The sequence below is a fragment of the Heterocephalus glaber genome, unplaced genomic scaffold, assembly GCF_053883595.1.
Source record: "Heterocephalus glaber isolate CG9 unplaced genomic scaffold, H.glaber_assembly_v1.0 deba00001504, whole genome shotgun sequence".
NCBI lineage: Eukaryota > Metazoa > Chordata > Mammalia > Rodentia > Bathyergidae > Heterocephalus > Heterocephalus glaber.
Window position 1 is genome coordinate 71,508,116 of NW_028258324.1, and position 16,306 is coordinate 71,524,421.

The 16,306-nt window shown below is 44.7% G+C and overlaps 1 protein-coding gene across 3 annotated transcripts in view; it reads left to right on the plus strand.

The window, feature by feature from the left end:
* Osbpl11 (oxysterol binding protein like 11) overlaps positions 1-16,306 on the plus strand; it is a 67,380-nt gene that overhangs the window by 26,199 nt on the left and 24,875 nt on the right. For 2 of the 3 annotated variants that reach the window (XM_004834930.3, XM_004834931.3), the window contains exons 4-8: positions 411-586; positions 1,424-1,503; positions 5,255-5,431; positions 13,063-13,264; positions 15,383-15,537. In XM_004834930.3, coding sequence (XP_004834987.1) covers positions 411-586; positions 1,424-1,503; positions 5,255-5,431; positions 13,063-13,264; positions 15,383-15,537 — 790 coding nt within the window. The remainder of the gene's footprint in view (positions 1-410; positions 587-1,423; positions 1,504-5,254; positions 5,432-13,062; positions 13,265-15,382; positions 15,538-16,306) is intronic. The other variant, XM_087186833.1, reaches the window with a different exon arrangement.

Genomic DNA, 16,306 nt, shown 5'->3' on the forward strand with positions numbered 1-16,306 from the left:
CCCTGTCTCAAAAATAAAAAGTAAAGGGAAGGAAGGGGAGAGAGAGAGAGATGATTATACTGTTGTTTGCTTTTGTGCATTTGTGCCTCTTCCTGCTGATGTGCCTCTCCCTGGGCTGGGCGCAGTGTAGCCCGAAGCCTCACCTGTCAAGCATGGGCTTTAGCTCCTACCCTGCAAACGAACCTGCAAGCGCCTCCAGTCACCTGCTGACTTCGTGTGTCAGTTTTGCAGTGATTTTTCCAGCTAGGAAATCCATGGTAGTGTTTCCAAATACTAGTACTTGAAATGCTTTTTGGAGTTATCCTTCGTTAGTAAGAAAAAAACCATCATTTTTAAGTGATGAGAATTCCTTTTGCTTTAGTGTGCCTTGGGAAATGTTTATAACTCACAGCTCTGTGAAACCACTGCAGGTTCTTCGTGCTGAACAACGAGGCAGGGCTGCTGGAGTACTTCGTGAATGAGCAGTCCAGGAGCCAGAAGCCCAGGGGCACGCTGCAGCTGGCGGGTGCCGTCATCTCGCCCAGTGACGAGGACTCGCACACGTTCACGGTGAACGCGGCCAGCGGGGAGCAGTACAAACTCCGAGGTGGGCGGAGGGCTGCTTCTGGGCCACTAAAATTCGTAAGATGGGCAGCAGGTGCAAGTCACAACACTGGCAGCGTGTTCAGCAGTTCTTACTGCAACAGCGCAGGAGGGCGAGTGGCCCTGGCTGACAGTGAGGACGGACAGGCCGTTTGCCTGACTTCCCAAGCAGCCCGCTGAAATCATCGTGGAAATCTCATAGCACAGCCTACTTTAAATAGTGTTCCCATGTCTGCTGGAGATGATTTTACCCTTACTTAACTTTGTTTCTATGCCCTCTTTGCAGTTTTTGGTCACTAATATGTGTAGTTGGGATTATTTTTCCCCCAGTCCCAGGGATCGAGCGCAGGTCCTCGTGCCTGCCAGGCAGTGTGGCCCACTGAGCTACATCCCCGGCCCCACATAATTGGGACTTATGGAGATGCCCCTGTTCCCTAAAATAAAGCATAACTTCTATGAGGACGCACTGAATCGTGTAGAAGCGGGTGGTTTTCATCTAATAAATGCAGGAGAAGGATGATCCTAGCTGGCGTGGTGCTCAGGTCTGAAATGATCGGTGAGACTGCACTCAGACTTAGGGTTATTTCTGTAACAGACAACGAGGGGCCCACGTCCCCCCCTCCCTCATGTGCTCTGTCTTCCTGTGCAACCTCAGCACCTTGCGCCTGTCCCCAGCAAGGTGAGGGCTGTGGCCTCCGCCCACCCTGCGCTCGCTCCACGTGGGGACATTGGCCCTCTCGAGAGGGGGGCCAGGCTTAGCTCCCCAGACACCGGCTCTTCACACATAGACAACTGGTTGCATTCCCAGAATCTCAGTGAACAACTGTGCTTCCTTTCTCAGCCACAGATGCTAAGGAGAGGCAGCACTGGGTCAGCCGGCTTCAGATATGCACGCAGCACCACACGGAAGCCATTGGAAAGGTAGGCGGTCACAGTGTGGGGTCCCCAGGAAGAGTGAGTGCTCAGTCTTGAGTGGGGTATATTTCAGAGGGAGGGTCCCATGGTTTCTGTGTATTCCCAAGGTCCTGAACCCAGGCAATGGCCTAATTCCAGGTCATTTTTACTGCCCTCTGTAAAAGCCCACCCCCGTTATCCTTTGCTTACTCTCCCTTCCCAAGCCTTTGGCAAGCACCCATCTGTTTTCAGTTTCCATGATTTATCTATACAGATGGAGTCATACAAAATATGGTACATTGGGCCGGGGATTTAGCTCAGTGGTTTTGCCACCTGCTGCGCAAGCGCATGGACCCGAGTTTGATCCCCAGTAGCAAAAAATACAAACAAACAAAATATGGTACATCGTGTCTGGGTTTCTTCATTCAATAAAAAAAAATTTGTTTTCCAGTACTGGAGATTGAATCCAGGACTTTCACATTAAGCCATATTCCTAGACCTTTTTAAAAATTGCGACCCTCCCAGAGTGCTGGGATTACAGGCCTGTGCCACCACAGAAGGCTCACTTAGTAAGACTTTCTGAGATTCATCAGCGTTGTTGCACGTAGCAGTGCTTTATTCTCTCTAAAGACTGAACACTATTCCACTGTGTAGATCATGCACCAGATCGCTGGACACTCAGGTTGTGTCCATTTTATAGATAATATGAATAGTGCTACTGTAAGCATATGTGTTCAAATATTTTGAGTAGAAGGTATGACTGAAAAATACAGTGAATGTTTAACTTCTAAAAATGTATTGTAGTAAAAGATACACTGCCATGAATTCCCATCAAAATCCTCCCCTTTGCTTCAGGCACACTTATCCCATTATTCTTGCCACTTTCTGCAGCCCTGGAAACCTCTTTACTGAGTGTCTTCAGTTGCACTGTCCTGCGACTAAAATGATTCAAAATGTTGACCTTTCATGGTCATTTTGACTTTGGGGAAGAGCCAGGAGTCACATAGAGCCAGATCCGCTGAATAAGGTGGATGAGGACACAGCGTCATGTTTTTATGAGCCCGCTTTCAGTTGGATGGCACTTATCACTGTGGTTTTTTGTTTGTTTGTTTGTTTTGGTACCGGGGATCAAACTCCAGACCTTGCACTTGTGAGGCAGGCGCTGGAACCACGGAGCTAAATCCCCTGCCCCTGGTCACTGTGTTTTTGATCACACCTCATAAAGATGCGCTAGAGGGATGGGGGAGAAGTGTGTTTGAAGCAGGAATGGGGGAGTATTTTGAAGGGGATTCTTAGCAGTGTGTTTTACTGAGTTAAATGTAAACATTCGCTGTGTATTTTGATCACCCATGCATTTCAGCTCTCAAGAACATGGAACCAGGAGTAGACCTGCTGGGTCATAGAGTAACTGAGGAACTGATAAACTTTTCCAAGCAGCCACATCATTTCACACAGTGTGCAGGGGCTGCAGCCTCTCCCTGCACACCAGCGCCTTGCTGGGGCCTGGGAGCTGGCTCTTGCTGTGATTTCCATTTCCCTAATGACGAATCACGCTGAGCGCCCTTTCATGTGCTTATTGGTTGCTCTTTTGTATGCCTTTTTTTTTTTTTTTTTTTTTTTTTTTGGTACCAGGGATCGAACTCTGGTCCTGGCACTTGCGCAGCAGGCAAGGAAACCACTGAGCTAAATCCCCAGCCCTTTTATGTGCCTTCTTTGGGGTATTTTTTTTAACAGCAGCAAGGTTTCACTTTTTTTTTTTTTCATTAATTTTATTGGTACATTTAAGTATACAAAATAGTGACCTTCATCATTGGAAATTTGCTCCTTTAACATAATCTCTCTTGGTTCTTATTTTTTCCCCCTTCCCCTGCCATCCCTTCAACTCCTCCATCCCTCTCTATTTACAGAGACTTTGTTTCCATTTTTTCCTTTTCTCATATTAATTCCATTTCCTACTTTCCTTTCCCCAATCCCTCCCATTTCCTCTTCCCCTTTGGACCTTTTCTTCCTGTTTCACATTATCTATTATGCCTTTTGATCCTTATTTGCACTTTCAGTGTCTCACCCCAAAGAAACTATTCGGTATTTACATGTCTGTCCTATTTATTTCACTTAATAGTATGGCTTCAGTGTGCATCTATTTCACTTAAATGTCTCTAATTTCTCATTCGTTGTGGCTGAGTAGTACTCCATTTTATTTTTTAAAAACACATTTTTATCCAGTCTCCAGTTGATGAGCAGTTGGGCTGTTTCCAAGTTTTAGCTATTACAAACTGTGCTGCTATGAACATGGGCGCACATAGCTCGCTGTGGTATGATTCTTTTAATTCTTTTGGGAAGTTACCCAGTAAGTAAATAACTGGGTCAAATAGGACCTCTAATCCTAGTTTTTTGAGGAATCTCTACACTGATTTCCACAGTGGTTGTACCAGCCTACACTCCCATCAGCAGTGGAGAAGGGTTCCTTTCTCCCCACACCCCCGTCAGCATTTGTTATTGGTTGATTTCTTGATACCAGCCATTCTTTGTGGGGTGAGGTGGAATCTCAGCGTTGTTTTCATCTGCATCTCCCGAATGACAAGTGATATTGAACATTTTTTCATATGTTTATTTGCTGTTTCTACTTCTTTGTCTGAGAAATGTGTTTATTTCAGATGCCCATTTATGGATTAGGTCTTTAAATTTGGGAGGTCTGACTTTTTTTTAAGTTCTTTATACATTCTATTTTGTGAGATGAAAAGAAGAGTATTTGAAATCTGGACTTAGAGATTTTTTTTTTTTTTTTGTACCAGGGATCAAACTCGGGTCCTTGTACTTGGAGGGAAGGCAGCAGAACTACTGAGCTACATCCCCAGCCTTGGAATTAGAGATGTTTGAAAGTAGTATATGGACAGCACATTTAAAGGATTCCAAAAATAAATAAATAAATAAAGGACTTCATACTTAAGCACTGAGACTTGATTTTTACTTTTTTTTTTTTTTTAATTCTTCCTAGTATTTTTTTTTCAGTACCAGAGATCAAACTCAGGACCTTGTGCTTGTGAGGCAGGTGCATTCCCACTGATTTAAATCGCCAGCCCCTTATCTTACATCACTAATTTTTGTTTTTTGGTACCAGGTATCAAACTTGGAACCTTGCACTTTCAAGGCAGGCAGCGGCAACACTGAGCTAAATTGCTGGCTCAACATCACTGATTTTTTTAAAATTGTAATTCAGGGCTGTGGCCTGGTCTTAGGAACCTGACACAGCAGCTTTGCTCATATTGCAGAACTCCAGCCGCGGGCAGTGACCAGCAAGCACTGGTTGTCCCAGAGAGTGTGTTCGCGTTTCACTACATCTGTTTGCGTATTGCTGAGCACAGTTTTTGTGTTAATCTTTTTTTACAATCTGAAATTAGAAGGGGCCAGGGATTTAGCTCAGTGGCAACGCACCTGCCTCATAAGCACAAGGTCCTGAGTTAGATCCCCAGTACTGGGGAAAAAAACCCTGACATTAGAAAAATTTTGTTATTCTAATGTACCTGTAAGAGGTACAGAAAGTTCTTTGAGAATGCAAAACTGGAAATTAATTTTCTAAATTACATATTTTCTCTGTGATGTGTGAAATGCTTAGATTTTTGCATAGCTTAAATTTCATCTTTAGAAACATAACTTTAGTCAGTTCTGAAGTTAATTTTTAAAAATTGATTGTTGTTAAATAAGCCTCAAGTGTATGGTAGCTTGACGGCTAGAGGGCCCAAATTTTTTTTTAAGGGAAATTATTTTCTTTGCCTAACAGAATAACCCTCCTCTGAAGTCTCGGAGCTTCTCCCTTACGTCAAGTGGGAATTCCCCGATTTCCCAGCGGAGGCCAAGTCAGAACGCTGTCTCCTTCTTCGGTGTCGGGCACTCCAAGCTGCAGCCTGGGGGCCGAAAAGCTCACTTACCCCCGGACCACCTTGTGGAAGTCAGAGAGGTGAGTGTGAGAAGTCTAGCAGAATCGCACAAAATGGCATCTCGCTTGCTTGGTTTCTCACAAAAATTTTCAAAATACAGTTTGTGTTTCCTGTCTAGTATGCAAGATACTTTTTAAGTGAATAAGATTCCCTGATTATGTAATAGCCCAGGTTTCCACATGTCTGTCAGTTCTGTGCTAGGTATACTGTCATTTTTCAAAAGTCTGTATCTACCTTTCATGTCTCAAGGAAAAAAAAACTGCCATGCTGTGAAATCTGGGAGAGTCACAGGGCCCCTGGGCAGGCTACAGAGTCCGGGCAAATGGTGCTTTCTCTTGTTTCCAGTGAGGACAGCACTCAGGACTGAACCTAGGCAAGGGACCCACCACTGAACCACATCTTCAGCCCCCATTTGCAGAGTTTTGAAACAAGATCTCCCTAAATTGCCCAGACTGGTCCTGAATTTCCAGTCCTTCTGCCTCAGCCTCCCCAGTAGGTGAGATTACAAGCTATTCCACAATTCCCAGCTATGACTGTTTAAAAAACAACAACAAACATACTTAGAACTGCATGTGCAGCTCAGTAGGAGAGCATATGCTCAGCATCCACACAGCCCTGAGTCACCCTTGGCACCAAAAAATAAATAAACTCAAAACAAGACCCAAAGACTGGCACGTATAGAAAACTTAGGACCTAGATAGTTAAATCCTTGACATTGGCGTGTCTCACCTTTTCTCTTTTTCTTTTGCATTGATACCAGATAATTCTGGATGTCAGAGGATATGGTCTGCTAAGTTCTAAGTATTTTAGGCAGTACAGGCTGAGTTACAGTTGTTAGAGCTCATAGATGTTTTAGAAGTAGATTGGTGAAAATAATACTGTAAACCATACCCTAAATGATTCAGGGCAGGAGGCTGGGGAGTATGTACCCTCTAGTGAGTTGTTTTCAGGTGTGTTTATAAGTTGGGCCTAGTGGTACAGGCCTGTGATCTCAGAACTTTGAGAGGCTGAGGCAGGAGGGTCCATGTTTGAGCCCAGCTGTGGCAACTTAGCGACTTAACGAGATTATGTCTCAGATGATTTAAAACGGTCCTGTAATGTTGCTCACTGTGAGGGCCTTGGGTTCATTTCCCAGTACCAATTTTAAAAGGTTTATAGATGAAGAAATTGAAGTTTAGAGCAATGAAATAACGTGCCTGAGATACACAAACAATAGTGGGGGATTTTTTTGGTACGGGGATTGAACTCAGGACCTTGCACTTGCCAGGCAGGCAGTGGCACCATTGAGGTAAATCCCCAGCCCCAGACAACAGCTTTTGATTCACTTTCTAGTCCTGTTATAGAAACAGGTTGTACTTATAGACACATTTATGTGCAGTGTGTGTGTGTGTGTGTGTGTGTGTGTGTGTGTGTGTGTGTGTGCATGCCCGTGTGTGCTGAACCAGGATGCACTCCGCTGCCCAGCTCCTTGGCCCTGTTCAGTATCCATGGCAATGGCGATCAGAGTATGGATAAAGTCCGTGTTCGTCCCTTGCAGCAAGAGTGGAGGAAAAGGCAGTGTGGAGAGCGGTGAGGAGGGAAGGAAGGGACAGACAAAAGGCCGGCGTGCAGGTTTCTCACCCTTTAAAGCCAGCGGCTGGCACTTTGGGCTCGGCCCCTCGGTGGCGATGGGGCGTGGGGAACCCTGGGCAGGCTGTGTCGCACCTCTCGGTCTGGGTGTGGAATCTGCGGCGCCTGTCCTGTGCTGTGTGTGCTCTGTGGCCACCGTGCACCAGTGCCCTGCGCTGAGTCCCAGCCAGGCAGAGTGAGGCCTCCACTCCCTGCACCGGCCTTGACGTCCTCAGCTTCGCCCTCAGCGTGCGGTATATTCTCTGCCTGCTCTGCCAACTGTGCTATTCCCCAGGCGCCCGTGTTTTCTCACAGCCCCGGCCCGAATTGGACAGGTGGTGCTCTGGAGCTTCAGTGCACTCTTCATGTCCTGCTGGTTGCTTTTTTTGGGGGGGTAGTGGTGGTTGAACTAGAGCCTTTGCACTAAGCTGCATCCCCCAACATCTCCCCCTACGCTTTTTTTTTTTTGGGTCAGTGTCAAAGTTGCCAAGTTTTCCATCCTGAACTTGAACTTGCAGTCCTCTTCCTGCCTCAGCCTCCCAGAGTGCTCACACGTTAATATTTAGCATGTGTCCCTGGCATGTCTGGAGAGGCCCCAGTTTTACACCTGCCCCATTGACTTAGAGTTGCCTCGCTTGACAGCAGTCTCCTTCGAACTGCGACCCTGGGAGGCACTGTAGGTTCAGTGGGGATCATGCTGTCCCCTGGCCCACACACAGGGCAGAGACCCTGTGTCTCTGCCAATGGCCACGTGCGTCCTCATGAGGGCGCTACTTCTACATTTCACTACACAGCAGGTCGCGCTGGAGATGGTTACTATATTTGGAGCATGTCTATAAACGATCCTTTTGAAGTGTTTATACTTCTTCTGTCCTCCAGAGCTACTATTTCCTTCAAAACATAATTCACTGCTGGTTATTGGAAATCACCATGGGCTAGTCTCTGGGGCACATCGTTTCCTAGTCTTCTTTATGAAGCTGTCTGTTTAGGAATCCATTTTCAGTTTGTGGCTTAGATGTTTGTTTGTTTTGGGGGTTTTTTTTGTTTGTTTGTTTGTTTTTGAGACAGGGTCTCACCTTGTAGTTCAAGCTGGCCTTGAACTCACTGCATAGCTCGGCTGGCCTCAAACTCACAGCGATCCTCTTGCCTCAGCCTCCAAGTGCTGAGGTTGTAGGTGTTCACTACCATACCCAGCTAGATGTCTTTCATTGTGGGAACTTAACATGTAAGGGCCATAATTCATATGTCTCGCTGCCAGGTGGCTCTAATTTAATTGTATTAGTAAAAAGACCAATAAAAGTGATTAGACCTGTTTGTACCACCAGTGGCCCAGGCTGCTCAGTGGTACAAGCCAACAGGAATGGGGAAGCTCTTCATGAAAGTAAAAGCCTTTGGAAGGCTTCTGAGCCTCTCCAGTCAGTTTTTACCCAACATAATGACCAAAAAAATTCTTCTTAGGCTAAAATCATAGTTAATGGTTTTCACCAACTCAGCAGACTTTTTAAAGGCTTCTTATTTTGAGGTCATTTTAAATTTGCAAAGAAATTGGAAGAATAGTATAGGGTTTCTGTATATTCTTCAGATTTGCTGTGATGTTGCTATCTAAAATTATCAAAACCAGGAAGCCAGGATGAAAGGAAGCTCTTAAGTTTATTTAGTTCATACCAGAAACACTGATAAAAATTCCATTTACTCTTGATTTTCTACTGTTTGGTGAACTACAATCTTAAATAAGAAATTGAAGTTTTACTCTTTGAGTATGCGATCTGAAGGATCAAACTATTTGCAGTATTTTATAGTAGTAATTATTTATTTATTTATTTATTGGTACCGGGGATCGAACTTGGGACCTTGTGCTTGCGAGGCAGGCAGCGGAACCACTGAGCTAAATCGCCGGCCCTATTTATATTATTATTAAGTAGTGAAGTCACTCCACTGTAGCTCTATTTCTGTTTCTATGCTTTGTTCCCTGGTACCTGGCAAAAAACCTTTAGTAGTGATTAATGTTCAGCTTGGCAATTTTGGGCATTCAATAAACATCTTTTTGTTTGGCTGTTAAAAAAAAAAAAACAGGAAGCCATAGTAGTGTCATACTTCATGTTCTTGTTCTGGTCTTGGGTCCTGTCCAGGACAGTACCTGAATTTGGTTATTTCCACTTAAGTCTCTTCTGCTCTGTAATTGTTTCTTAATCTTTCCTTGTCTTTCATGACCTTACACTTAGGAAGATCACTGGTCTTTTTTTTTTTCATATCTTTTTTTTTTTTTTTTTTGGTACCGGGGATTGAACTTAGGTCCTTGCGCTTACGCAGCAGGCGGTGAAACTACTGAGCTAAATCCCCGGCCCTTTTTTCATATCTTGAATCTGAGTTTGTCTGATATTTCCTCACGATTTGAATGAGATTACAGACTTTGAGAAAGAATGCTACAGAAACTGTGTGTCCTCAGGATGTCGTATCCAGGAGTTCTTGGTGCCACCCTGTCTTAGTACCCATCATGCTGGTCTCCATCACGTGGTTAGAGTAACTTCCATTAGTCATTCTGAGAAATTATGGAGAACTTCAAAGAGCTGTTTTACATGAATCAGATGTATTAATGTTTACCTTATTAGAATCAAGGCAAATTTAAATAACTTGTTTATTTTAAAACAAAAATTTCTAAACCTGTTACATGTTAATATAATTGACATATTTTTATGCCCAACAATGATCTTTTTCCAAGACAAAATTTTGTTTGTTTGTTTGTTTTTGGTACCGGGGATCAAACTCGGGTCTTTGCGCTTGCTCAGCAGACAGCGAAACCACTGAGCTAAATCCCCGCCCAAAATTTTTTTTTTTTCAAGACAAAATTATTGAAATACGTGGACTGTTGTACATTTTTCAATCTCTTCATTGTTGGGCTTAACACCTTCACGGCAGGGCTGTAATTCATGTCTGGCCACCAGGTGGCTCTAAACCACCAGTGTTATATGCATGACTGTCCCATCAGGCAGCATGGGACAGTCACTCAAGTGCCACCTGTGGTTCAAGCCACAGGCACGTATTAATAGACTATGTTAGCATTTTGATATCTCCTGCGCAGTATATTTTGCACTTTATTGGGCTTATTTGGTTGAAATAAATGATAACATTTACCCTCCCACAGATACATGTTGGAGAAAAGAGGAACATTTCAGTGGCCTTTTCAGACTGTAGTTGCATAATGTCAGATCCAGTATGGAATCCAGCAGGCGGCAGTGAGCTCTGTCTTCCATGCATGAAAGTGCGTGAGCCTGTCCTGCACCCTGAGTGAGTCCCCAGCTTGTCCACGATGCAGTCACGCTGGGCACTAGCTACTCAGGTCTTGCAGATGTTGGTGGGTGTTGTCGTTAGACGCAGTGTTGACAGTTCATGTTTATTAACCTCCCCACTCGTCTCACTAGAAAAGGCTTTAATATTGGGAAGCTGTCGAGCCTACAATGGCAGACAAGTTCTCCAAAATTCTGGTGTTCATCTTAAAGCCCACATTTTACAATTGGCAACGGATGTTGTCAGTTTCTTTCTCTTTAGAAATGACAGGTTCATTTTGCTCAGTTTTGAGGAAATGTCTGTCATATGCCTCCAACTCTGGATAGCCGTGGTTGCTATGAGTCATCCTTTGCCATTAAGTTAGTAATGTGTGCAGAAAGTGGGTCATCAACCTGCAGTGCAGTCAGTGCTTTCCCTGCATGCAGACCTCCTGGGTGTACCTACTGCACACTAGCTCTGGAGGACCTGTGCTTCAGTGTTGGATGAGCGTGTGCTCAGGTGGAGACGGAGCACACCCAGTGTCTTCACGGCCTTTCAAGGACACTCAGCAAAATCTGCTTCTTTCTGACACTGCACAGCAGCAGAGGACACAGTGGCCATTGGCAGGGCCAGTGTCCCTGCCTGTCACTAGCATTCCACCCACATGTCACCATCCTGATGGCACTGCCCTTGCGAACATCCCCACAGTAGGGTCAATCACTCCTGGAGATTTAGGGAAGTAGCTCTGATCTCTCAGACAGCCTGCAGGAGGCCTCGCAGGGCACAGGGTTCTACAGAGCACTCGGGAGAAACACCCGGTTCCAGGAGCTAGATGCAAAGGTAGGGCTGGAAGGAAATTTGGAAGGAGCTTTTAACCCAAGTCCTGGGCTAAGTCAGTGACAGTTGGTAAAAGCAGCTGACTCTTGGGGCTGGAGATTTAGCTCAGTGGTTCCACCTCCTGCCTGCCTCACAGGCTTAAGGTCCCAAATTCGATCCCTGGTACCAAAAAAAAAAAAAAAAAAAATAGAAGTTGGCCTCTGGGCCGGGGATTTAGCTTAGTGGTTCCACCACCTGCCTCGCAAGTGCAAGGAACCAAGTTCGATCCCTGGTACCAAACAAAAAAGCACCTGACGCTTGGAAATGATGTCATCTTGTCATATGCACACATTTATTGTGAAAGATATCTGGTTAAGATGTTCTCTTTTACTGTTTACTGTTTATTATAGTGCTGCTTACTGATTCACTGCAGTGCTCAGTACTTGCTTCATGGTGATTTTATCTGTGCCCTAGGAGTGGTGACAGTGACCGTTCTAGGGGGACAGATGATTAGCACATGAGTGATGTAAGTTAGAAGTCCAGTCTGGTTTTCACACACACACACGCACGCACGCACACAAGATGCATGATGTACTGCTGTCACCACATTTGCCACATGTAGCTACAAAACTCAGGTTAGCCAGGTTTCCAGCTTTCTTGAAGCCTTTTTCTTGAGTAACTGGCTGTGTCATGTCAGGAACAGTCACTAATGCAGTTTCACAAAACACTTTTCCACTTCTTTGTAAATACTGTATGTGATTGACTCACCTGTTTTGGAAAGGAGCATTGCCAAGTTTTGTTTTGTTTTGGTACGGGGGATCGAACTCTGGAACTTGCGCTTCCACGGCAGGCTCCGGAACCACTAAGCTAAATCCCCGGCCCAACATTGCCGAGTTTTAAAGTTTATTTTTCTAGCCATAATAGTGCTATTTCCTTAAACCTCTTAACTTCTAACATCAGTGGGGAATGGGAGAACCTTTTGCTTACAATTAAAAGTAAGCAAGCACGGGCCAGGGATTTAGCTCAGTGGCACCGTGGCTGCCTTGAAAGTGCAAGGTCCTGAGTTCGATCCCCAGTACCAAAAATAACAACAACAACAAAAAGTAAGTAAGCATCATAAATTCCATTTTCATCTAAAAAAGTTGGGTTTCTCATCTGTAATCGATATTCCATTGGCACTGTTAGCAAAAGCGACCAGGGCTCCTCAGTACAGCACAGTGTATTTGACTCTTAGCTTGAAAGCTTACACCCAGGGCTGGCACCAAATCCAGCTTAACAGGACCAGAAGGGTTAGGAAGGAAGGGGCCGGAAGGCCATCATGTTCTCAGCAGAGGGGCAAATTAAGCCTGATCAGCAGTCTGAGACTAAATGGGTAAGAGCCCTGCTTGGCACTTTGCTTTACTTTGGTGTCAGTCAGTTAGGTTAGCGGTGCAGAGGAGGGAACCCAGTGCCTTAGACATGCTGGGCAGGTACTCTACCACTGGATCTTATCCCCAGTCCTGATTTCTCTGTGGAATGAAATGTCTGATACTGTTATTAAAGATGTATGTACCAGAGTGTTCCTTCTGATGGCTTGTATAAGTTTGTACTGCTAATAAAGTGGCCAGCCTTTTGAGCTTTGCTGCTTCCAGAGAAAAAGGTCACAATCTTGCTCTGTTGATAAGCACCATTAAGCTTCATGAATTGAAAACAGCGTAGCAAACTTCAAATAGATTTCTAGGCTGAGTCTGCCCTGAAAGATGGCTCAGAAGCTGAACATGGTAATAGAAATGGTATTGCATGTGCACACATGACACAGAAATGACTAGAAGCAGGCGTAGTGGCGCACGCCTGTAATCCCAGCACTGGGAGGCTGAGGCAGGAGGATTGCTGCAAGTTTGATGCCAGCCTGGGCTATACAGTAAGACTTTATCTCAAAAGAAAAAAAGGAAGGAAAGAAAGATGGAACTATTGTCTTCCTTAGATGATGTCTCATGCAGAAGGACAGCAGAGAGACTTGGTGAGACGAATCGAATGCCTCCCCACCTCCGGCCTTCCCAGCTCCCTGGACCAGGACCTCCTGATGCTCAAAGCCACATCCATGGCCACAATGAACTGCTTGAACGACTGTTTCCACATCCTGCAGCTGCAGCACGCATCCCACCAGAAGGGTTCTCTGCCTCCAGGTATGCTGCCCACCAAAGGCAGATGCACATCGAGGACCGAACAGGGAAGGAACAGCACTTGTTCTTGTCCTAATCCTGGAAAATCTTTTTTTTTTTTTTAAAGTGAGGGGCCGGGGATTTAGCTCAGTAATTCTGCCGCCTGCCTCACAAGTGCAAGGTCCCAAGTTTCAATACCCAGTACCAAAAAAAAAAGTGAGGGGCTGGGGATTTAGCTCAGTGGTTTCACCACCTGCTGCGCAAGCACAAGGACCCGAGTTTGATCCCCGGTACCAAAAAAAAAAGAAAAAAGTGAGCCTCTGGTTTAAACCATCACACCGTTAAACCAGCTCTTCCTAAGTGTTATCTTTATTGGGTTTGGAATTTGATGTCTAACATCCTAGAGAACTCCATGCTAGAGAACTAACATCCTCAGAACTCCACAGGATAAAAACCGAACTCACACCCTGCAGCTCCTGTATTTCTGTTAAAATTGGGGAAATCACCATGAACCTGTCCATCTAGTTGACCAAAGTGGCAACGCTGGGTTCATTCCTGGAGTTTCTTCTTTTTATACAAATCTGTCACATGCTTCTCTGTGTACATCCAGCATCTGACTGGAAGTAACTGGGGACAGGGCATGCAGATGGCCCTTCTGGCATGCTACGTCAACTGGGCGTGGTATGTGACAGGTGGTCACTTAGTATATCACAGCGACTCATTGTTCTCTTTTCCAACGCACTTCCCTTACTTGTGAGCAAGACATTTTAGAGTCGGCAGGTCTCTTCCTGGGAAAACGTTTGTCGAAGTCCTAGCATGGACTCCATCCTCTCCTGTGCCTAAATTATTCATTTCTACCTAACAGACTGTTTTGATGGCAATTGTAGATACAGGTCAGGGCTCACAGAGAGTCCAGTAAGGTGTGTATTCCCCTGAATGAGCTGTTAGTCCTATGGGGTGCTAGGTTTGATCCCCAATACCACCACCAAAAAACAAAGTAAGTCATAATCCAGTTCCAGCAGAGAAAGAAACATGTGACTAATACCCACAAAATAATATATAGAAAGTGGTACTAGCTGTAGGAACAGAGTATGGAGAGTAGATGGGGGGGGTGAGCCCTTCTGAACACCAGTTGGTTTAGGAGTGACAGGTAGTTGAGCTAGAGGGCCCCTCAGTGAGACAGAGCCCAACTCTGACGTGTGAACATGGGTTGGTCCTTGTCGGAATTGGGCCCGGTAAGACTGATCCAAGCAGGATGTCTAGCACCCGCTGAGTGCTTTGGGATTTACCCGTCTGCTGAAATGGGAGTGTGATAATAGACTGAGGAAACTCCTGGCTCTTGCACATTTCTGCCATAGTAGCCAGAGCATCTTCATTATAGCACTCAATATCCCAGCTTCTGTGAAGCCTAGATCAGCCTCTGAAATCTAACGGAACATTTTCATTATTGATTAGGCCTGGAATCCACTTTGTTAAACTAGTTGAGAGTAACAAGAGACCTTTGAGTCATGCACGCAGGAGATGACGGGTCTCTAAATGTGACCGCTGTTTTTCACTAGGTCAGCCATTACTTATTCAGGAGCAGAGTCCTCAGTTTGAAAGTTACACGGGGCTTTCTTATGACTAAAAAGGCAAAGGAAGACATGCATTGCAGTTCTTAAATTAGATCCAGGTGGTTCTTCTGGTTAGAAAACTGCTGCTGGAAATAAAGTTCAGTCCCAAATCGAAGGAAATGTTACCATTTCACAGTCCTGGCCCCTCTGTCATTGTGCCTCCTAACTTAGCCTAAGCATACACCTTTTGTTACTGAGGGACATAGTTTAGACAGAGAGGACAGAAACGAGCTGGCTAGAACATACTTCAGGATGCACAGACCTGCCTGAGAAGTGAATTGGGTCCTGCTCAGGGTTGGTTTCTTTTAAATGAGATCTGATTTCGAGTTACAAGTTGCTCTGTGGTAAAATACCCAATCGTGGTGCTCATGCTAATGAGATCCAAGGGGCCGACTTTCAGGGCCCCTTGACAAGTTGAATTGCTTTTAGTCTGGTAAGCTCGAAACTAAATTGTTTAATAAAATCCACGTCTGCTGAACTTTCCAGATTATGAGCACGTTTCAGCAAGAGTTTTCTCTTACCTCATCAGGAACGACAATCGAGTGGTTAGAACCAAAGATCCCTCTCTCAAACCATTACAAAAATGGAGCCGAGCAGCCCTTCACGGCGGAGCAGGACAAAGCCGTGCCCGTTCCTGAGGAGCAGTCGGCTGCAGAGTCTGGGCTCATAGCGCTCATAGCAAGGGTAAGGAAATGGGGAAATGTGCTGTTGGTGTGCAGAACAGGCACCCCTGAGAGGGGCGGGTTCCTCTATGCTGTTAGGGCATCTGTCAACTCCGGCAGTGCTCGCTGAGGCCTGACATTATTCCACTTGAAACTGCATTTGCTTTGGGTAGACAGCTCTTGTATTAAACTTGAACATGCTGTATGCTCCGGGTTAAATCGCTAGCACTTTTCATGTTGATTTACTTCTGCTTGATAAACCTGTAATTTGAAAAACTGAAATTTGCATCCTTTCCTTTTTCCTAGGCAAAAAATACCTGACAGGATTTTTATGTAATAATTTATCTCATATTTCTTATTCAATTATCTTAATAGTGTTTACTATATGTTTACCATTACATTTATAAGCTCAAACAAGCTTTTTCATAGTAAGCACTTTACCAAACCAGTTGTTTTACAGTATTAGCCTGCTTAAAATAGCACGATCTCAGGGTTTAATATTTTTATAAAGTATTATTATACATTTCTGAGAAGCTAAAAAGAATGTTTACTTGTACATTTACCAGAGTTACAAATCATATTTATTTATTTATTTAGGTGCCAGGGATCGAACCTAGGACCTTGCACTTGCGAGGCAGGCACGGCGCCACCGAGCTAAATCCCCAGCCAAATCATACTAGTTTTTTGTCCTTTGGGTTCATATTTGTTATTTCTTTGGCCACTATAATTCCATAGGTAGTTTTAAGACATTTTACTTGATACTCTCATAAGTATTTTTCTGTGATGTTCTG